Consider the following 22,559-nt stretch of genomic DNA (forward strand, 5'->3'; position numbering starts at 1 on the left):
TATTACCTCTAGAAGGCATAAATATGACACTACTAAAGAGATATGTGATTCATAATGGTTCTGAACATGTATCTCTGATTCTGTTTTAAGTGATGCCAATAATTGCCATTTGTAATTATGTGGTCACATATAGGGCTAAAATATCATGTTGTTTAGATGCAGGAAGCTCCAAACTCAACCTATTACTAATAACCTCAAGAGTCTGACTTTTATACAGCTGTGAATAAATTGTTTTGCAACCTTTACAATACTGCAGATTGTAACAGCAGGGCATCCAACACTAATGGATTTTAAAATAATTGAGAATTAAAGCCTTATAATTTAGATTGAGAGCAGCACAAGAATTATTTAATGTGATTCAGGGTAAGTAGAATGAATTCATGCTTGTAGAGAAAGTTCCTGAAAGATGTTTAAGCTTTTTTTGTGAAGTTGAGTATACTGGTTTTGCAGCTTTTGGTGTTAGATTGCATAGAAGCAGAACCTATTGCAGGTGCTGATTAAGTAGGTTTGTTCCCTCAGTTAGTTCCTTCAGACATAATCTGCCAGTTCCACTATTCTTGCCAGGAAAGTTACCTTAAGTAGTATTTTGGCTCATGCAAGCATGAGAAAAAAAATGTTTCTATTTCAACCCATCTATTCCAGCCTCTTTGCTGCCATTGGTCCTTCAGGTTTCAGCTCTCTCTATCTGACACAGTGTGCCAGACAACCAAAGCCTGCACCAGTCAATGAAGAGATGTTTTGGGAAAGAGCCTGACAATGTTTGACAATTATGTATTATTATGTATTATGATGACAGTTCACTGGCTGCTAAAACCTTGTCCACAACTGCTGTTGCATAGTTTCAGCTGAGCCAAATTAAGAGCTTCCTAGCAAAAGGTCTCATTGTCTCCTGTCACCACTGCTCAGTTAGTTTTCTGCCATTTTAACAAGCTGAACTGGCACACCGCCCAATTAAACCAGAGACAGGGCACAGGAAGCAATAAAGCCATACAACTGGGGATGGAAGATGTTATCCCTGTCACAGTGACACTGGTCTGTTCAGTAAGCTCAGGCCAGAGCATGACTGCTCAACCATGTAAAGGGATTAAAAAACAAACAACAAAAACAAATGAAAAGCAATCAAACAGACTAGAATATCCAATACAGCTGGAGAGGACTAACTGTGTAAATATTCACTTTTCATTGGCACACAGGACACTTGGCCCAGATTCAAGCTATTAAGTATTATCCAGGTGTTTTACGCAATACTTGACATTATTTGGTGGCTTAACTTTTGCAGATTTAGAGAATTTGACCAGTACAGTAAAAAATGCAAAAAAACCTGAAAACTATGCTACATGCATTAGTTTTTGACATTTTAATTAGAGTGATAACCTAATCTATGTGAATATGTTCTGCTTTTTGAAAACACCTAATTTGCATAAAATGTTCGGAAGTTAATGCAAATATTAATATAGTCATATTCACACTCAAATGACATCACCTTATTTACACAGTTATTCTTACTCCATAGCAGAACAATTAGGCCCACAGTGCCATATAGTTGTAGTAAAAGTAAGATTTCATCACATAAGTCACATATCTTAGTCTCAGGTTTTAGGAAGGCACTAGAGCATACAGACAGAACTATTTTTCTTATAAACCTCCTCCACCCACTAATTATTTCATATAATAGAGCAGGCCTTGATAAACACAATTGCTTTCTGTTACTGGTGAATTAGACTCTGCAGCAAAGCGAGGTGAGGGGGAGTCAAGTTTTCACAAGACTTTCTACATCTGTGGTCACAAAGAAAACCTCATAAATGTTAACTGAGTCAGTGCCAACTTTTGAACCTGCATTCAGTTCAACATATTGATTCAAGGTTTCCCAACTAACTGCAAAATAAGGACAGACAATTCTTTCTGCTCCTGCTCAGAAGTACTTGGGTAAGAATGACACTGACAGAGTTTTTCCATTATTTAGAAAAACTATGAGCCCTAGCAGCACAAAAGAGGCCAAGAGCCAATGAGAAACTCATTAAGCTGCTTAAACTGATCTAAATCTAGGCTGTTGAGGTCACATCCCGCCCCCGCCACATATTTCCACCCCCTTCCTTCAGCCAACGTTAGTGTTTACAGAAGCAGGTGGTGGTGTGCCAGTTCAAGGCAAAAAAAAACCCCAAAAAAACAAACAACAAACTCTAAACCAAAACTAAACCAACACAACAACACATCCTTTTGGGAGGATAGTTTTCAACCTGATCAATTCTACGAGCAGGTTCAAACTTCACAGCACCAGCATCAGTGCAGGGGAGGGAGACAGGAGCACAACAGCTGGGAATTAAGAGTAGTTTAAGCTTCTACAAAACTGTAACCTAACAGAGAAGTGGAAGCTCTTGAATTTATCCCTAGCCATGCAAACCCTTTCACACACTGATTAAACTCCAGACTACAGATGGAGGTAGATTTCTTTCCTTTGCTGTCTATTTCTATTTCAAAAGCCCGTGTTATTCTGTTTGTCAGAAATGTCATTTATTAGTAGCAACTCATTCATGACTGGCTCTCAGCAGAGGCACAATGGTGATAACTGCACCTCATTTCTAAGCTCTCAAACCAGAGATGAAAGGATAAGAGGCAGACATAATTTGTTTCCCAGCACTTAAGAAACAGGAAAGGAAGAGGACTGAAGTAAGAGGAAGCAGCTCTCCACAGCCAGTAAATTCCTTTGCAGTGCCTGGAAAATGGAAAGTTTGTCTTTTTCGCCACAGCAAAAGCAGTGTTTCAATATAATGGATACATGCTGATACAAGTATCTAACATTAGATACCATCCCATCAGATACCAGTGTTTGTTGGAATTCCATGTCCCAAAAATGAGAGCATATCTGTTTGCTCATGCTGGATTTGATACTCACAGGCTGGGTAGGGAATGAGATAAATTTCACTTTTACGCTGTATTTATTAAGGTGTAATTTTTCTATCCTTTAGCAGTACTACACAATTAGAATTTAACAAGTACATCCAATCTAAATTTAAAATATTTTATGTCTTGATGCTATTAGGACTGCTAATGTCCTTTATCCTCAGCCAACAATTAATTTGTGGCTTAATCTGACCATGGGAGAAGTACAGTTTGTAAATTTTCCAGATGGAATATTTGCACATTTATTTGTCATTAAGATTGTCCTAAATTTTGCATTCTGGTTTTGGGAGATTAAAAAGTTATTTGTTTGGACAAAAAATTATCTCTAGTACAGGTGGGCATGATGAAAACATGCACAACCGAACTCAGGCTTTTAAAAGCAATCAAGATATGGTTTCAAAACGATAGCCTGCAACTTCCCAAAGTTCACCTTCCCCACCCACATGCTGCAAGCGCATATTGAAGTCCTCAAAATGATGATGGGCACGCGGGATTTGCACGAGAGGGCCAGCTAACTTCAGGCATGCCCTATGTTGGTTTTTGGTTGTTGGGTTGTTTTTTTTCCCCCTAACGTTTCCGCTCCCCAGTGACGGGTGCCCCTCGCCCAAGAGCGGCGGAGGCAGCGGCTGCAGGGACTCCCCGCTTCCCACGCCACAGGACGAGCCCGCCGGAGCCTCGGGGCCCTGAGGGCACCTCAGCCCGTCCCGCTGCCCCGCTCCTCTTGCAGGAACACCCCGAGGCGCGGCCAGAGCCCGGGCGGAGCGGGGAAGCCGTCGGGAGAGCCACGATCCCGCCAGGAGAGCCCTGGAGCGGCCAGGAGCGCTCCGATCCCGCCGGGACAGCCCCGGAGCCGTCGGGAGAGCCCCGATCCCGCCGGGAGAGCGCCGGGGGCGGAGGCCCCGCCAGCCCCGCCCGCTCGGTGACGAGCGCGAGCTGCGGCCCACGTGACGCGCGCAGCCAATGGCCGGGCAGGGCCCGCTCCCCGCGGGCGGGGGAGGAAGGGGGAGCACCAAGGCCGCCGCGGAGCGGGGGAGCGGCAGCGCGGGGCGGGCGCGGCGCGGAGCGAAGCGGGGCCGGCGGGGGCTGCGCCTCCGCGGCCATGCCGAATAAAAACAAGAAGGAGAAAGTGAGTCGGGGGGGGATCGGGAGAGGCCGAGCCCCGCGGGGAGGCCCTGGGGTGCAGGCCCCGCGGGGAGGAGGGGCCTGGGGTGGGGGGCGGCAGCGGCGAGCGGCGCCCGTTCCCAGGCGCTGGGAGAGCCGCGCGAGGGGCAGCGCCGGGTGAGGGCGGCTCCGTCCCTCCCGCCCTCGCTGCGGAGTGCCGGCCTCCCCCGGGTGCCGGGGAGGGGGCAGCTCCCGGCGGGGCCTAGGCCGGGGGTGCCGAGGCGGGGTCCTGGTACCGTCTCGCCGGCGGCCGTCGGAGGGAGGGAGTCGGTGGAGGGCGGCCGTGGGTTTGGCGTGCGGGGGAGCGCTGGAGGGAGGGGATGGGAAACGTGTCCTCAGCCCGGGCTGGCTGAGGCGGAGCGGGGCTCTCGCTCGGGGCTGGCCCGGGGGCGTTGGGGAGGGGGAAGGGATTATTTCCATGGCAAGGTGGGGGCGTCCGTGCCCACGGCTGCCTGCCCGGGCCCCGTCCTGGGAAGTTTGGCTGCTGCGTAGCTCTGGCTGCGGTGGGGGTTGCGCTTTTGGGATCTCCATAAGTATTCAAGGAGCACTGATCGCCCCTCGGAGGCTTTCAGCTCCTTCTCCTGACAATAGAATGAACCGAGCTTTGGCCCCGCTTTGCCTCAGGCTCCGGGGAGTGATTTGTCTGGCGGCTACGAAAGGGGCTTGCACAAGTAATGACGGCAGAAAACTTGTAAACCCGGCAGGAAGTTAGCTGGATTGCACTTTATTTTGTGTGATAGGCAATTAGCCGTGAGTGGCAGTCAGAAACAGTGAAGTGTGCTGTCCTCCTCTGCCAGCTGCTGTCCCTCTCGACCGCTTCTGTTTGGCTTTTAGTTTGTCAACGTAATTTTAAAATTAGATGTAGGGAGGTTGAGTGTTGAAGTTTTTGGGAGTTGATTGCTTTAAATTTTCCCAATATCCTTGCCCCTTTCGATGTTAAAAACATTGAAACTTTTTTTCGCTTTTCTGAGAGTAACAAATTTCAGAAATGGGTGAAGGATTCAAGGTAAGTACAATGCTGTGATGCAGAAAATTGAGTTGTGGGCCTACTTCTAACAGTGGACTTTCTAGCTCCTAGAACAGACAAAAAAATAAAGTGTGAAATGTGTGCTATACTGATGCTAGTTTCAAAGTTAAACTAAATATAAATATTTCTGAACCAAAAAACCAAAGACAGCAAGGTAGTAAAACTAAGTAATTTCTTAGACATCGTTCAAATCATTTGCATTCTTTGTCCCTGCCTGCTTACCTATGTGAAAGCTTATCTTTATAGGTGAATTTTGAGGCATAAATAAAACTACAAAGTCTTTTTACAGATAAAAAATTATTAAAGTGGCTTTGTAGAGACTTACAGTTCAATATTATCATCTTCCAGGTAAATTGTATCATTTTTATTCTGCCAATTTTATTACTTTTAACAAGTATCTAAAAAAGCCTGATTCCTTGACTTAAGAATCTATCTAGATCTCCTTAAAAAAAAACAAACTGAAACTGCAAACTTTTTTTTTTAAGGAACCTGCAAAATCAGTAAAGAGTGGAAAAAGTGGCAAAGATGGACAAGATAACCAAGAACATGAGGTAAATATTACTAAAAACCATAGTATTTTTCACAGTCATTTGTAAAACGTCTAAAAAGTGCTTTAAGGTTTTTTACATTGTAATTTTGACATGATGATAGTTTTAAGGGAAATGAGTCTGGAACTACTGCCCTGGTATTTGGTAAGATATAGGATGATGCTTTTAAGGAAGTCAGTTTTATTTAGAGTAAATAAATGTTCGCTTGCTACGGTCTTAAATAGTCATGTATGCCCTTTTTTGGTTATGAGATATATATCTGTCTTATTTTCTGCTTTTATTGTGAGTTTTTGGGCTTCTCTTCTTGTTGCTCAATGTCGTTTTTAGAATTCTCTGTAATTCCCAGAGGTCTCGTCTCTCAAACTGTCGATGCTGGCATGTCAGTGAAGTGTCAGTAGCCTGGTTTATTGTCAGGAGGCCTTAGGCATAATCAAAGGCTGCCAGCTGTTGTGTTGTGTAGTTCCTTTTGATAGGTATATGATGAAGTGTGCCATTTTTGACTAATTATTCTGTTGATGTTTTTTCTCCTCCTGCATTTCTCTCTCTTTTGCCCACTAGCAAGGCACAGCAACTTGAAAAGGGGTGATTAAATAATTATTTACTCCCTTGCACACGTTCATCCAGCAACTCAGAATTAGTAGTTTTGTTTGATTTGGAAATCCACCATTTACGTTAATTTCCTGAAATTTCCTTTAAAATGTTCTTAGTAGTTTAAATGTAAAATGATATTCTGAAAAGTTATGTATTTCAGCCTCTGAAGAATTCTTGGTACTGAAAGATGATGTTTGAGAACAAAACACTCATCCAGCTTTACTGTTTTTGCTGTCCTGAAATGACTGGTAGGGGTAGGTGGGTTGGACTATTTATTGTATGCAGCTCAATGAGTTCTCATTTGTCTGTTGTGCAGAGTGATTCATGCTACTGTCATAAATCAAGAAGATCATTAAAACTTGTAATTTGTGTGTAAAAGCATTTTGGTAAATTCCTGTAAGAGTGATTGAGTTTTGATGGAGGGAAGCTAGCTACGAGAAAGGATCTCAGCTACCAGGGGAGTTTGTAGAATGAAGTGAGAAATGTATCAGTGTAGATGTTCATAGTGGTGTAAATAGATGTACTTCATTGTGATGTGTTCTGTCTTTGCAGTATATTGCTATGATCATAAAGACAGTGTCACTTGGTCATATTTTTAATTCCTGTGTAGTTGTAAGACTCATTATTATCACCATCTTTGGAGTACATTTGTTGACTACTTATTTTCTCAGGCTTCTGAATGACAAGTTTCTGAGACCAAGACTAATTTTCTTATTTCCTCTTGGTACTTCAGGATTGAGTGTAAAGCTCCTCAAGATAAGTGAAGAGCTTTGTATGGTAGCCAAAAATGTGTATGTGGGTTTCTTTGTCATTTCTTCCTGTCTTTGCAGATCTAGATTTTTGGGTTTTAGACTTGAAATGTGAGAGAGATGAATCTCAACTGAAGAATGTTTTACTGTTCATACACTGTTTCCTTTGTCCATCCAGGTAGAATTCCCAATGAAAAGTACAGTTTACTTGTCTAGGATACTTGACCATATGTGAGCAGGGGCAGAATGGGAAAGGAACTGGGAATGTTACTGGCACATGCAGTATGGTTGTCCTTCCCAGTGGGCATTATTTAGTCTCCATACAGTTATGAACACCTCAGTGCTTGACTCATTATCTTAATTAATGGAGTAATTGCACACAAAATAGTAATGTAGACTTTGCATTCTAACATGGCTGGCTGTAATCCTGCTGGATGTTAGTTGGTGCTTGTATGAGCAGAAAGGAGGCTATTTATTAACATAGTGAAGGTTGAAATATTCAGGAGCATCCTGGTAATACATTTTTAGGTTTCCTTTCTCTTTGAGAAAGGTTGTTGTCATGTGTCGTTCTACATATGTTTTAATATAGCTTTTAAAAAATCCTTTCCTAGACTATGAGTAGGTTTGGAAATATGGTGGTTCATTTCAGCTTTTTATTTCTCAAAATGCATTTAATGCATATGCATTTAATGCAAATTAATTTAATGCAAATGGCAGATTGTAAAGACTAGAAACCGCCTGCTGTTCAAAGAACAGGGACAACACAAGCAGCAGCATCCCACAAATACTTTTATTTATAGATACTTTTATAGCACTTAACTAAATTCATGATGCCTTGAACTTCTGTAGATAAAAAAAGTAAAACAGATCTTAGTATTTACAAAAATGAGCATGTGTTTTTCCTGTCTTGCAGTCAGAGAAATGAGGTTTCAGTTGATGGAAGCTGTACAGCAAGTTTGAAAAGGGATTGAAATGATTCCTGGTATACCAGGACCAGAATAAAAGAGGCCCATGCTAAAAGAGGGTGAAAATCACTGAAGCTGATGGTTTTTGCATTAGCTGAGTGTGTTTACTCTGAAGAAGCATTGCTACATGTGAAGTAGCAGGGACCTCCCTTCTGAATTGCTGTGTGGTCAACTGGTGCTTGAGGAGAGAGAATCAGAGTAATGTTTATGTATGTTCTTTCATCCTGGTATACTTTCCTTTAAGCCAGTATGTGGTTTAGAAGGTTGTATAACTGGAAGTTGTGTAAAATTAGTATTAAATTATTAATTATGTAATTGACATTTATATATATTTTTAATATGTATTTTATATTTAGAGATTTTTTCCCCCAAAATCCTGCTTAATGTCCCCTACATAGGAGGACTCCTGTTACTTTGATTGTCCTTCTATTGTTTCCATCCACTGTTCTCCTCTTTGTGACAGAGGTACCAGAAATGCACAGTCTGTATGAGGTGAGGGCACCTTGTCCTTCTGTACCCAATGCCATTACTCCAGTTTCCAGTTGCATGTTGCTCATTTATTGAACACTTAAGAAAAAAGCTAATATGATTGAGCTCCTGTCTAAGCTTATTTTGCAGCTTGTTAGTAAATGTTAATAAATTAGACTAAATAGTTGCCAGACCCGTAAAATCTATTCTTTTAAGTGTAACCTCCTATTTCATCAGTTAGTCCAGCATCTTAGTGTCCTCAGGTTGTGAACAAAGACTTAGTCTGTTGTGTATTGTTTTTCCCCTCTATGGGAATAGTGTCTCTGCTCTGATAAATTCTTAGGGCCTTTGTTTAACAGTGCCCAAAAACTAAACTTGCACCAAAAACTGATACTGAAAATTAAATCCACCTGGATGTGGTGATTGGTCATTCCATTGGTACCTTGTGGACATATGCCCTGTGATCTACTGGCTTTTCAATAAATTATTTATCTGCTGGATAAGCTTTGTTTTAGAGTTTTGTTTTGTCACAGGGGTGTGGAGGTCTCCTTTTGAGTGGAGGCAGCAGTAATTTATGGTCAGTCTCATTTGTTTAGAAAAGGTGACTGGGTAATTGTTAATGACTTAAAAAACATGACCTTTTTCTATCTCTAGAAAAACCTAACCTAACACCTAAAATAATTCAAGTGCAGTACTTTAGCAGTGGTTTTCAAATACTACCACAGAGGAAGGAAGTTAAAATTCTACATACTCTTTATTTCTGACTTTTTTTGTCTGTGGGAGAGTAGGTGCTAACACTTGCTCTTTTCAGCAGTCACTGGAACAGTTCAGGACAATTAATTCACAACTGTGATTCACCTGGGGGATGGAAGGGTCAGAAGTAGCTGGTGGCCCTTCATAGATGACAATAGTCTGGTATAAAACTAGGTGACAGGGAGTGATGGCTTCTTCTGTGTCTAGCTGGACTGGCCTAAATTGGCATGAAACTTCTAAATTTCATTTGTTTTTATTTTCAATCCAGATGCTAAGTAGTCTGTAGAAGACAAAGACTATTTTTGTTGTTTGAGAAAGTATTGGCTTGGTGACTATCAGCAAATGAAAACAGAAATTATAACTCATTCCTCTGCCATGCAGAAAAGCAAACGGAAAACTGATGTGGTTTTGAGAAGCCTCTCTCTGTGTGTGTATTATCTTGTTGTTTCCATGTGCTGTCCTTGTTGGTTCTTTCTACTTTAAAGGTATTTTGTTGTGGGGTTTTTTTCTTCTTTTTAATGTAGGTAAATCAAAATGGAATAAATGCAAATTGTATTAGCCATTTTTCTTGCTGTGCAAGAAATGGATCTATTGATAGCATATGTTGCTGATGTTATACTGTAATCACTGATGAGACCAATTTTAAAAATAATTTAAAGTCTTTTAAGTGCTGGTCCATGCTTCTATTCTGCCACTGTCTCACAACCATCACTTTTCAGTAGGTGTAATTCTGTAATGGGTTCCAGTGCAGAAATTTTGTAAGGCTTTGTTTTCAGAAGTTTTTCTTCCCTGCTTTTTGAGGCCTTTTTAATTTAGAAGTTAATTTCTTAAGCTACTTAGCATAGTGGTAATACTTTTCAGTAAATGGATTTTCCAAAAAATTCTAGAAATCTGTTTGCATCTTCAAAACACTTCACACAAGTAATGATTTTCATCCCTCTGAAAGAACCTCCAGAGGTGGCTATCCAGTTTTCCATGATCACCTTTCCTCTATTAGCCAGCACATGGTGGGGAAAGGCTGTCAGTATTCTCACTACTTCTTTAAATAATTCCTGACTATATGAGCACAAAGGATTGTCACTTCCATTAAAAGTAGGAAATTGCAAAAGGAATGGTAGTAGAAGCAGTGTTGATATTTTTTTGCATGGCTTTGTAAGCTGAGATCATATGTGGAAGTATCCTAACATTTAAAGGAAAGCAAGAATAAACAAAAGCAATAAATCCAGCACTATTTTGTGTTAACAGGTTTCTGTGATCAGCTGAAGTTACTTAGAATGTTGAGTGGATATTCTCCATATATGCTGCTTATTTTTCTCATGTTTACTGTTTGTGATTTTCATTGTTGTGCCATTTACCCTGAGAAACAAACATACCTGATCTTGAAGATGGGAACTGTTAGGCAGTGTCCAGTTTGAGACTAGAATTTTCTACTTCAGAATTTTTTTAAGTTATTCTTGAAAGCCTTGGCACAAGTAAGTACTAATCTGGCAGTTCATCTAGGCACCAAGGCAGAGGAGGTTGAAGTTTGGGGATTGGGGAGGGGACAAAGTTCTGCAGTTGTTTTGTCTTCCTTGTTAACTTTCATTAGGACTGCTCATAAATAATTTCTTGAAATACCTTCTTGTCACAGGCAGGTATTTATTCACTTATGTGAATCACTTATGTGAATGAATCCATCCATCATTTAGGTCATTTCTGTTATTCTTGCTCAGTTGTAGAATCACAGAATGGGATGGGTTGTGTTGGAAGGGACCTTAAAGTCCGTCTAGTCCCAGTCCCTCTGCCATGGTCAGGGACACCTTCCACTAGACCAGGTTGCTCACAGTTCCATCCAGCCTAGCCTTGAACACTTCCAGGGGTGGAGCATCCACAACTTCTCAGGGGAAACTCTTCCAGTGACTTACCACTCACACAGTAAAGAATTTCTCCCTGATATTTAATCTAAACTTACTCTCAGTTTAAAGCCATTCCCCCTTCTCCTGTCCCTACATGCCCTTGTAAAAAGTTTCTGCATCTTTCTTGTAGGGGCCCTTCAGGTACTGGAAGGCTGCAATTAGGTCACCCCTAAGCCTTTCTTCTCCAGGCTGAACAAACCCAATCCTCTCAGTCTTTCTCCTAGCAGAGGTGCTCCATCCCTGTAATCATCTTTGTGATCTGCCTCTGCACTTGCTCCAACAGCTCCATGTCCTTCCTGTGCTGAGGCTCACACAGCTGGATGTGGTGTTCCAGGTGGGGTGTCAGCTGAGCAGAGCAGAGGGGCAGAATCCCCTCCCTCCCTCCCTGCCCTGCTGCCCACGGTGCTGTGGATGCAGCCCCACACACGGGTGGGTTCTGGGCTGCCAGTGCCCATGGCTGGGTCATGTGCAGCCTCTCATGCACCAGCACCCCAAAGCCTTCTCAGCAGGGCTGCTCTCCATCTGTTCATCCCCAGCCTGGATGGACACCAGAGCTGCCTGGACCCTGGTGCAGCACCAGCACTTGGCCTTGTTAAAGTGCATGAGATTCACATGGGCTCATTTCTCAAGCTTGCCCAGGCCCCTCTGGATGGCATCCTGTCCTTCAGGTGTGTCAACCCTCACACCATGGGCAGTTTCTGTAACTCAGTAGCACTGCAGTTTGGATACATGCCATTCACCATCTTTGAGGTGTAAGATTGTTCTTGTTCTTCCTAGAAGCTGTTGTCCGTAACAAAGAGATACATTTAGCACTGACGGGCGTCTTCATCACAAAACAACCCCAGCTGGGCCCTGGCTCTTCTCTTCAGTGGTGAGGCCCAGCTGGACAAGCTGCAGGGCCAGTGCTTTCATGAGCCACTCCCATGCAGTAGTAGATAAAGGTGATTTAAAACTGGTGGTCTTGCATTTGGAAGAAGAGATATATTATGAAATAAATTGAAATTTCAAACAACTTGTCCTCTCGAGTTTGAATCATGGAATGACTATAAATAGACTGTGTTAGACCCATTATGTAGCTTTCTAGGGCTATTAGTTTGGGATTTTACTCATAACATTAGCAAAACAGGATTTTAAACCAAAACTGTGTATGAAGTTGGGGTGGATTTTCTCCTGAATCAGTTATAATGGATAGAAAATAAAGTCTGTAGGCTTTGGAGTGGGTTTGTTTAGTTTTAAATTGGTGTGCCAGCTTCTTTAAAAAATTAATTTGGAAACTAATTTTTGATCATGTCTTGAAGTTCTGATTTTCTTTCCTAGAGAGATTATTTTAATGGGTTGATATAACCATTAAAAAATACTCAAGTATATACACCTACTTGAGTGTATATACCCTCAGCTATTTACTGAGTAAAGAGATGCCATGTGTTATTCTTAGAGCATCTACAAAACTTTTTGTTTGTCTTTAACTTCTGTAATTTTCCTATTTCCAATTTTTATTGACATCCTGGTGTTTTGATTTTGGCAACTGGAATTTCCTTCTGTCTTCTAAGCAAAGGCACCTTAATACTGAATAGTGGAGTTACCTTAATGGTGTTTGTTATGTAACTTTAACATTATGCTTCTAAAATTAGTGGTGTTATTAAAGTGTACCAAACACTGCTGTATACAAGTATTTTGTTACCTAAAATGGGACACTTCTGAAAACAGGATCTTATGCCCTTCTACTTCTTACACAAGGCTGACAACTGCTTGTGTAACATACGAGGTGTGAGAACAGTGTGTGGTTTAGTGCTTGCTATCCTCTGCTTCCTAATGGTGTTTTTAAGCTCTCAGAATCCTTCCTGAATGGAAGCAGCACAGCAATGAAGGTGAAGGCTGTTCTAATCAAAATGAGCAAAGGGACTTTCAAAATTGGATACCAGCATTTTGTAAACTGAAAATATCCTTTTCATCCTTTGTTTCAAATTGCTTCTCTTAAACTTTTTCATAAGAGTTAAGGCCTAGCACTCAGAGAGTACTCAGATGTACATTAACACATTTAATACAGAGTTATTAATGTAGTTACCTCTTAGAGAATATAGTGAGAAAAACAGGTAGCTGTTGAATCTACCCATATGTTCACAGACTACAAACATACCTTGTGTGCATTTTCCCCCCCCCTCAATTTCATTTGAAAACAGAATAAATTTGTAATTCTAGAAGTGGGATGGTAGGCTTAGGGATTTTTTTGTGTGTGTCCTTCCCTACAACAGGCTTAGAGGGCCATTTACAGAAACCAACCAGCCAAAAGCTAGGAAAAAAATCCTGGCCTATTCCTGAATATGCTTCTTAAAAGATGACTGCCAAATATTATAATTTGCTACACATTTATAGTGACTTTTATATACTTCCTCATCACTTCTCAATTTAGCAGTCTGAAATACTGACAAGTATTTCAGCAACATGTAAAATAAAAGCATATGAGAGCCAAAGATGAAATGATTTGGTGTAACAATTCTGTAGAAGCAGTTACAGTTATTATTCACACAATGGTCTGGTTGGAAGAGACCCACAAGATTATCTAGTTCCAACCTGCCATGGTGAGGGACACCTTCCAAAAGACCAGATTCTTGTCATGGACTATAACTCTCTCAAAGAGCATCTAATACAAATACCAAATTGGTGGACAGGAGGCAAAGTAAAAAAAGATTTCAGTATGACTGTGTGAAGTGAGAAGCTTCTATGAATAGATCAGGGAGCACAAAAATATGGACCTTGGTGGTAAAGCCACATGTGAAGTTGCCTTAGCTCATCAGTAGCTGTATATAATTAAAATTTACAGTAGTGTATAGGAGTTGCTGCCTAAAGTGAATGTGTTAGTGTGTGATTTCCTTCAAATGTGGGAACCTTACATATCTGTGTGCATATGTGTGTGTACATACATATATCTAAAAAGAACAAGGGTAGTTTTTGTTGGTTTGGGGTTTTGTAAAGTAAAAGGATGCTTCAGGCTCATCAGAGAGAAATTATAATGAAAATCAATAAGTAAAGTAATTGAAGCCAGGCCATCCTTTATCCAGATTCTTCATCCCTGTGTTCGTATAAATGCTTTGAAATAATACTTAGGACATTATCTGGTTTAAATCTTATTTCATCAGCTAACTGGTGGTTGCAGGTAACAATTTTTTTTTTTTTTCCTGAGGACATTTCTTGCATTGAAGTTTTGTGATAGAAGATACATTAGGAACCAAGTGTTGCTTTGCTGCTTTTTGTGAAGTACCAGGTGCTCACTGATGGTGGTGTTTCAGCAAAAACAAAGCAGTGTCAATCCACTTGAAGCCTGAGCCTGGGCATCCTCTCATCTTTGCCACTACTCTGCAACCTTGGGCTGAAGATCTGAGCTCTGACTAAAAGGAATCAAATGTCAGCTTGTTCCTGGAGTATATTAGTTGAAGCAAAATTAAATTTACAAGAAGCAAATGGAAAACAAGCCTTATGCTACTGATACTTAATTGTGAATGTAAAATTATAGTCTGTTAATATCAAGGATGCAGCACGCTGAGCTGAAACATGGCACTGGTTTGGTGTGTTGCAAGTCAGGTCTGTTACACAAAGCTGTGATGATACAATTCTTTAGAAGATAAAATTTGAGTCCTGTGTATAAGCAGCTAACAGGAAATACAAGCAATGCTTTGTGTTGTGAAAAATAAACAGCAGCAAGAAAAGCAGGAAAGCTTCAGCAAGTTGTGGATCAGACTTCTGAAGTGGTTTGTGACAGTAAAGTTTGTTGTGAGCTCCACAGCAAAGAGGCCCAGATGGCCTTTTTGGTGCTTGTAAGAAACATCCCAGGCACTGACACAACTGAGCAGGCTCCATGCTGTCTCTGGCAGAACACTAATGCAACTCCATAGGCAGACATTGAGAACAGCCAGCATAGCACTGCTGTATGTAAATGCAAAATCATAGTTGTTAAACAAGTACTACAGCATAAATCTGTGAGTGCTAAAATACAGAGTTTGGCATTACTATCACGTTGAAAAGTTAATCTTTGTGCTTATCATTAAAACAGCATGGATACTCAAAGCTTTAGGATGCAGCTCTTGCTGTAATAAAAACATAGTAAGTAATGCTGAGATAGACTGGATAGTAATCTCCAGCAGTAATCTCAACTACTGAGAGTGTTTAACAATAATAAGCATATTTGCTAGAAAGGCAGCTGCAAAGATCATTCTAGCAGCCAATCCAGGTATCATTCTGGCAAATGATTTTGTTGAGGAAAAACAATAGACATCTAAATTGCCATCTGTGTGAAACCACCCAGAGTCATCAGCACCGTAAGCTGCCTCTCCAGAGACTCCTTCCTAAGATGTCTGTCCAGACTGGCTTGTGGTGGTAAAACTGGTGAACAATAATGGCATAGTAGCAAGAATCTTCAACAAATAACTTCAGAAACCTCTGCTGTCCAAAATGGTACCCTGCAAACATGTTGTTTCCCTGCTGTTTTTAATTGTGTTGTTTATGGATCAGTGTTCCCTTTTATGTACCCAGTGCATTCCATATCAAGCTTTGTATAGTTTGTACTGATTCTCTGTAGATTGAAAATATTGATGTTAAAAATCATATCTACTTGTTCCATAATAAACTGCCAGCACATACATGTGCTAGAATTACTGCAGACTGTCTGAAAGCTCTGTTGGGCCTTATCTTTAATACCATTAGTAAAAAGAGTTAATTCTGATGTTATCCTCTCAGAAGTCATGTTGAATTGCTGCTGGTAACAACACAGACTTGAAATCAGGTGACACATACTGCTCTCCTGCTAGTGTTGTCTTGAACAACTTGCCTTGGTCTCAGCTGCTGATGTCACCAGCCCACTTCCTGTAGGTATGGTGTGGATATATTTACCAGGCTGATGACAGCTGGGCCATATAGCAGATACTATCTGTCCTTGATCCCACTCCAAACCAGTAAATGAAGATGTGCCAACGAGAGAGCTCTGTGGTAGTGTTCAGGAATTCCTGGAGTGTTCCGAGATTTTTCACACTACTTTGAAGTTACTGCAGAAGGGAAGAGACTACGTGGAAGGCTCTTTAGCTGCTCTCCACCCATTTTGACTCCTTGATCTTTGATTTCAGTTGTCATCTCAAGAGATTAAATTAAATTCAACTTCTCAGCCTTATTACATTGATTATGTATTAAGCCTCAACCTGTTAGCCAAATTATTTTGGTTACATACTGGGCCCTCATACAGTTTTGAAAATCAAGTTGTTGATGTCCCTTTCATGTTTTGTGATGATCTGTGTTTAGTTTCAGTAACCTGTATTTCAATTTCATTTTAAGCATGTTGTAGATGTAATCCAGAATGCTTTCATAGCATTTTCTGAGGCTGCCTTGGCAAGAAACAAGCTCTTCTGGGTGCTGTAGATCAGACCTCTCTTTATCTTAATGAAAAATAAGTCCATGGAGGCTACTTACTATACCAAAAGGAGAAGAGAGAAGGGATTTAATTCTGCATTAAAATAAGCATTTTCTGTTTTAGATTCAGACTGATGATTCTTTTAAGTGTTCTGTGCTTTTTTCTCTGTGTACTTGTATTTCACAGGGAACCTTAATCATCTGTGAATTGGTACAGGGTTCACCTACCAGATTCCATAGGCCAGAGCTTTTTCTCAAGGTTTTGCTGTTGCCATTGTGGAATGGTGTGCACAGTGATATAAACTTGAATTCAGTGGTGATACTTATTAGAGGGCAGAAATGTGTATATTAGTCTTAGAGTGATCTGTGTAAAGAAACACCATATAGCCTGCTGCCCAGCACTGTTTCTTCAGGCGGAGCATCTCTACTGCCTTGTGCTTAGGAGATCTGATTTTGTCACTAGTAAGCCATCCAGTTTTTTAAGTATTTTAATGACAGATGCATCAAGATGATTTTACTGTCATTTTCAAATCCTCACCCTGCTCTTATATCTTAGAAAGCAGTATGCAAGCTTGCTGCATCATTATAGAATTGACTTCACTCTAGGCTTGGCTTGGTTTGGCTTTTGATTTTGTGGATCAGAAGGCTTTGTGTCCTTTGGTCTAATTCAGTTACTGTGCTTTGAAAGGTAAGGTCAGACAGAGTTCTTCTGGTTGCCCTTGTTTGTCGAGGTAGCTTGAATAGCATTTCTGGGAGACTGTCAGAAAGGGAAGATGGATTCTCCTGAAAGACTTCCTGATGTACACAGCATGCAGGGTGGATCCTCCTCCCAGCTCCCAGCATACTCTCTCTTGTGTCTTAGATAGTTGTCCAGAAGTAAAAGTTGCATTGTGGGATGCTTGATGATGATCAGTTTAACTTAAAAACTGGCTGTAACTGTAGATGTGCTTGCTCTACTCATGTCTTTCTTTCCCTGGTTGCAAACTTAGTGTTGTGTTCTTATCTTTACCTGCCTGTATAGTGTCAGAAGAGTGAAAGATCCAACTTTGCTCAAAAGAGTGGTGTTAAGAAAAGGAATGTACCACGTCCTGCTTGGTGCAGGATTCAAGGGATGAAGGGATGCAAGGGCTCTCTGCCTTGGAACTGTTGTGACTGGCAAAAAACTTTCTCTCCTCCCCACCTTTCACTCTATTGAATTAATTTTAAGCTTAGTCATGGCCACTGAGGATCATCAGCTGTATATCTTCAGTTGTTAAAATCAGAATTTAAAAGTTGACATCACACTTAAGGTGATTGTCTTAATGTTCATTGAAGTATGTATCTAAAGCTCTAGCTTTTCAGAAATAAATTGATCGGAAAACCTGAGGGTTGTGTTTTAATCATGATTTGAAGAAACATTCTGTGTGACATTTTTCAGAGCAGTTTGTGCACATTTTTAGATGTTTATCAGAACTTTTAGAATTGAATGTGTCTGTCCATATAAACATTTGGGTAGGAGGGAGTTGTTGCCAGAACAAGGGCAAGAATAGGTATTGCTTCTTCTGGTCATAGAAAGAGAATTGATAAAAAGGTGTCTGTAGCCTGACTGTTCTGGTGTGAAATACACTGAACTGTTCACTGCTGTGGCAGTGTCCAGCACCTGCTCTTGGGAGCTGTGGTGTCTGTGGTAGTTTGGTTTGTTCCTGGGAGGAGGAAGCTGAGCTTGGCTCTTCCAGCTGAACTCAAAATCTCTGTACTCTCAAAGAAAGCGTGTTACCTTGAAATCTTTAGCGGATGAATACACAATTGTTAGTCTGAATTTCTTTGCCTTTTTTAAAGAGATGTGGTTGAAATTGCTGAGCTTTGTGGCTTCAGTTGACTTAACTCACTTTCTGGGTGCCCTTGTATCCAATGTTGCTGCAAGCTCTGGGGGACAAGCTCCCGGAGCTCTTCCCTGGTAGCACCATAGTGCCAGTTGCAGAGGTCATTGGGAACAGCTGCATGGCACTGAAATCATGCTTTGAAATGATTCTGGCAGCTTTCTGGAGCATGACTGAAAAGCAGGGGTGGTCATGCTTGATGTGTAGGAAGGAGGAGGAAATCTGATGGATTAATGGTCCAGTGATTCAGGACTAGAATTACTCTGGAGTCATCGCTTCTAGATGGGAAGTTGCCATAGCAACAAAAAATGCTTTCTTTCAACAGTTCTAGTCAGAAATGTTACCCATCCTCTTAAATAACCACTTCTGGCTAATTTTAGAATTTTTCTGCAATTTAGAATTCTTGGTTCCCTGAGGTGTGTGCATGTGTGCAGACACATGACAGCACCTGTTAATTTGAAATGAGAATTTGTTTGGGAAATAGAAGAAACAGGAAAATGGATTTTCCTGTTCTAAGTAATGAAAAAATACAGGTGGCAGTGGAAAGTAGCCAGTTCAGAAAAACACCATTAGGCTCAAAAACAATATTGAAAGTACAGAATCCTGTGCAGTAAAAATGTTTATGATGCATCTTAATTAGCATTTATTGCTTAATATTCAGTAAGTTATTGCTTCCTAATTCTTAGTGCTGTTTTTCTTTTAGTTTAGTCTATTAATATTTTTGTTTGTAATGCTTTTGAAAATTTCAATTAATGGATAGAAATTACCTTGCAGATCACTTGTATTTCAGCATAAGCTTTTTCAAGCATTTAGTGTCTGAGATTGAAAAGTGAAATAGTCTGAAAAATGCAATGTAACAGGTATTACTTGTACATAAATTCTTTCAATTTGCTGATGTATTCCATTTTTACTGGAACAAGTTCTAGAGTGCTTTTGGTAACTGTGACTTATAATATTCACTGTACTGTCTCCCTTTATTTGTTCTATAAGGCTGTATAAGGGGTTTTGCTTTTATAATATTAAATTTGAAAAATGGTCATCTTATATGGATTGAAACCTAAATTTTGCTCTCAGTCATCCTTGATATATTAAGTGCTGTGTGTATAATATAATACAATTGTTAATCTATTCTTGAAGTATATATTCTTTCCCAGTCATACTACTAGAACAAAATTGGAATTAAATTACTTTGAGTTACCTTTTGAGTCTTGGAGAAGCAAAAGGTAGACATTTATGTATGGTAACATTTCCATGCATGCTGAATGTATACACTACAAAACTATGCAAATTGTTGATGGATAAGCTTTTCTGGAAATACTTTTTAGAACATTGGAAGAAAATTGGTTTCCCTTGGTTTAGCACTATCTCTATGAAAATGCCACAGATGTTATTCCATGCAGGACTAAAGCTGCTTTCATACCTATAACACTTAAGAAAATTCTAATTAAATCAAGTCAAACTGCCAATGTACCAGTGTTACAACTTGATTTCCATCATGAACCCCATTCCCATCTGATTTTTTTTCCTTATTGCTTATCTTGTGGGCACTTTCTGAGAAGAATGTGGTTTTCCTGTAAGGAATAAGTGCCAAGGTATATTTTAAGATGTATGTGCTTCTAGTTTGCAAATTTGAGAAACGTCTAGAGCAAATTAAGGGCCTGCAAAATGAATTACAGTATTGCAGCAAGAGGTCCTTGTCAGCTGTTCCTCTATTTTTAGCTTAGATCACTCCTGGATGTTTTATCATTCTAGTAATGAATGTCATGAAATTATTCATATTTTGAAAGTTAACTATTGGTTCCTTTAAACCTGCTTTTCCTCCTTCAAAAAAAAAAAGGAATGAGAAAGGCAGCACCACAAGTTCTGACAGGCTTTTGTTAATGATGCATTTTATTCAGCTTGAGAGAGAGCAAGTGTAGTCAGTGGAATAACAACAAACTGAAAACCTGTAGTGGGAACCATTTTTCTGGATTTATGTTATAAACTTCATACAGAGGTACAGTGACAATCTAGTAAGAATTATTACAGTAAGAGCAGCTTGCTTTGAGTAGGCAGTAAACCATGTTTTTGAAGCTGTTAGAGCTACTACAATAGTAAGACTCACTCCTTTAACTTTGTATCAAAGCCTGACTGCCCTGGCCAAGCTTAGGACTGTCAGCAAGGCACAGGATGAATAGGCAGAGAAAGGTTCACCTGCTGTAAACAGACAAATTTCTCTGGTCCCTGTGAAGATGAACTTAAATACCTAGGAGACCTGGACTTCTCATGTGGGGAGAGGTGAGAGTAGCTGAGGAACTACATTATTTGAAAATATCTTTTCACTTGTCTGGTAATTTCAAATAAATGGGCTACTGCATATATCAAGGTGATCTATTCCCATCTGTATGAGGGCTGTAGTACAGAAATAAATGCTGAAAAGATGAGCAGAATAGGTGGCAATACATTCAGAGGATGAAGGATACAATAGTTTCATTAAAAGCATATTCATTCTTCATTCATTGCTGTGAAGATTTTTATTTCTAAGTCCAGCTGTAATTAACTACTTTAATTTCTTTTTAAACAGGTGTCAAACAAAAAGTCAAATAGTGCTCCTCCCCCAGCACAACTATCTAAAATCAAAGTACCAGCACCACAGACTGTAGTGAAGAAGGAAAAGCGTCAGAGTTCTTCAAGGTTTAATGTTAGCAATAACAGGGAGCTTCAAAAACTGCCAGCTTTAAAAGGTATGTCTTTCCAAAGTGGAATTACTCTTGTGGGGAAGTTTGGGCATGAGATTGAGAAGCACCTCAGCTGTCATACTTCTAATATCTGGACAGCATACATAATACATCAAGTATGCACATCTGCAAACTGCACATACTTGCACTGGGTGGTTTTTTCTTTTGTTTGATCTCCACTTGAGGGCTTCCAGTATGTTGCTTTCTTGGCAATCAGTATAGGCAGTGTCTGTGTGACAGCATATTCACTCATCTCACATAAAAGCAGACTATTTGGGATCTTTTTGCATAATATTAGGCATCTGTCCTCAGAGCAGTGTGCTCAAACCTTGCTTCATTTGTGCTACAATTTCTCTTGATACTGTTAGAAGATCTGGTCTATCACTATGTATGGGTCTGTTTTTCATGAGCATGGGTCAGGCAGAGTGGTGCCTTTTTAGTGCATATGAATTTTTCCTTTGTTGATTTTAAGGCTTGTTTTATCTCTTAGATTTATATTTACTTCCAACTGTGACAAAAAGATGATGATCATTGATGGGTCTTCTCTTACTAACCCAACTTTTATCATTTTTATTTGCTCTGAAGGCTTATGTAGAGGAAACAAAAAAAAAGGCAGTTTTGAAACAAAAAAAAGCAGTGTATACTGCTTTACAGTGTTCAAGAGTTCAAGATTGCCAGTGAAAGCCTAATAGATCACTGAAATGTTGAGTAGTACCGGTGTAGGCAATGTGAAATTATGGGAAAAATTATTATATTCTTTCCTTCATTCATCATTTTCTTAATACAATAAATTAGTGTTTCTTGAAAATGAACTCTGCTTCCCAGCCTGTCTGAATTAGACTACATTTCATTCAGATCAAATGAGATTGCAAGATTTTTCTCTTTACATAGATACTGTATTTACAAAAAGAATCTAAAATACTGTCCATCATATTAATTTTGCAGCCTATAGACAAGATGCTGTTTAATATATTTCAAGACTAAACTACTGCTTCATTGAAACTTCATTTCAATATATGAATTAAATTTTTAATAAGACTATTTAGCAGCACAGATTATGAATAATAAGTTCTGTCTTTTAAACTGACATAGAAGGTTCATGCACAAGCTGTGACAACCAGGGCATGAGTGACATAAGCAAAAGATACTAAATTAAAGTAGGGATTTTTATAAGAAGTTATGCATACAGAACCTCTTGTTCAAAGACTCAGACAAAAAGAATATAATTTGTTCCTTGGTCATATTTTAAATAGAGTGGTTCTAGCAGTGACTGGGACTGCAGCTCAGGGATACCAGAACTGAGCATGCAATTAGAAGCAGTATGGACAGAGAGCTGGAAATGGGGAAAATGAGTGCAGATGGGACAGGGGAAAACTAACTCATCCTGCAGTAGTGAAGGTGAAGTTTAAAATCTGTTTCTGCCTTGGCTCTGTTGCAGTTTAAACCACTAAGCCAGTGAAATGCAGAAGAATGTTGCTTGTAGTTGGAGGAGGGAGGAGTAAGAAAAAAAGAAAATTCTTATAAACTGTCT

The 22,559-nt window shown here is 40.0% G+C and overlaps 1 protein-coding gene across 2 annotated transcripts in view; it reads left to right on the plus strand.

Moving 5' to 3' along the window:
- The first annotated feature begins 3,897 nt into the window (after window positions 1-3,897).
- PPP2R5C (protein phosphatase 2 regulatory subunit B'gamma) overlaps window positions 3,898-22,559 on the plus strand; it is a 71,462-nt gene continuing 52,800 nt past the window's right edge. The window contains exons 1-3 of one of the 2 annotated variants that reach the window (XM_058807612.1): window positions 3,898-4,027; window positions 5,575-5,640; window positions 20,875-21,034. In XM_058807612.1, coding sequence (XP_058663595.1) covers window positions 4,001-4,027; window positions 5,575-5,640; window positions 20,875-21,034 — 253 coding nt within the window. In that variant the 5' untranslated portion in view covers window positions 3,898-4,000. Of the gene's footprint in view, window positions 4,028-5,571; window positions 5,641-20,874; window positions 21,035-22,559 lie in introns of those variants that run through there. The other variant, XM_058807613.1, reaches the window with a different exon arrangement.

Source organism: Ammospiza caudacuta, chromosome 6 (assembly GCF_027887145.1).
Source record: "Ammospiza caudacuta isolate bAmmCau1 chromosome 6, bAmmCau1.pri, whole genome shotgun sequence".
Taxonomy (NCBI): domain Eukaryota; kingdom Metazoa; phylum Chordata; class Aves; order Passeriformes; family Passerellidae; genus Ammospiza; species Ammospiza caudacuta.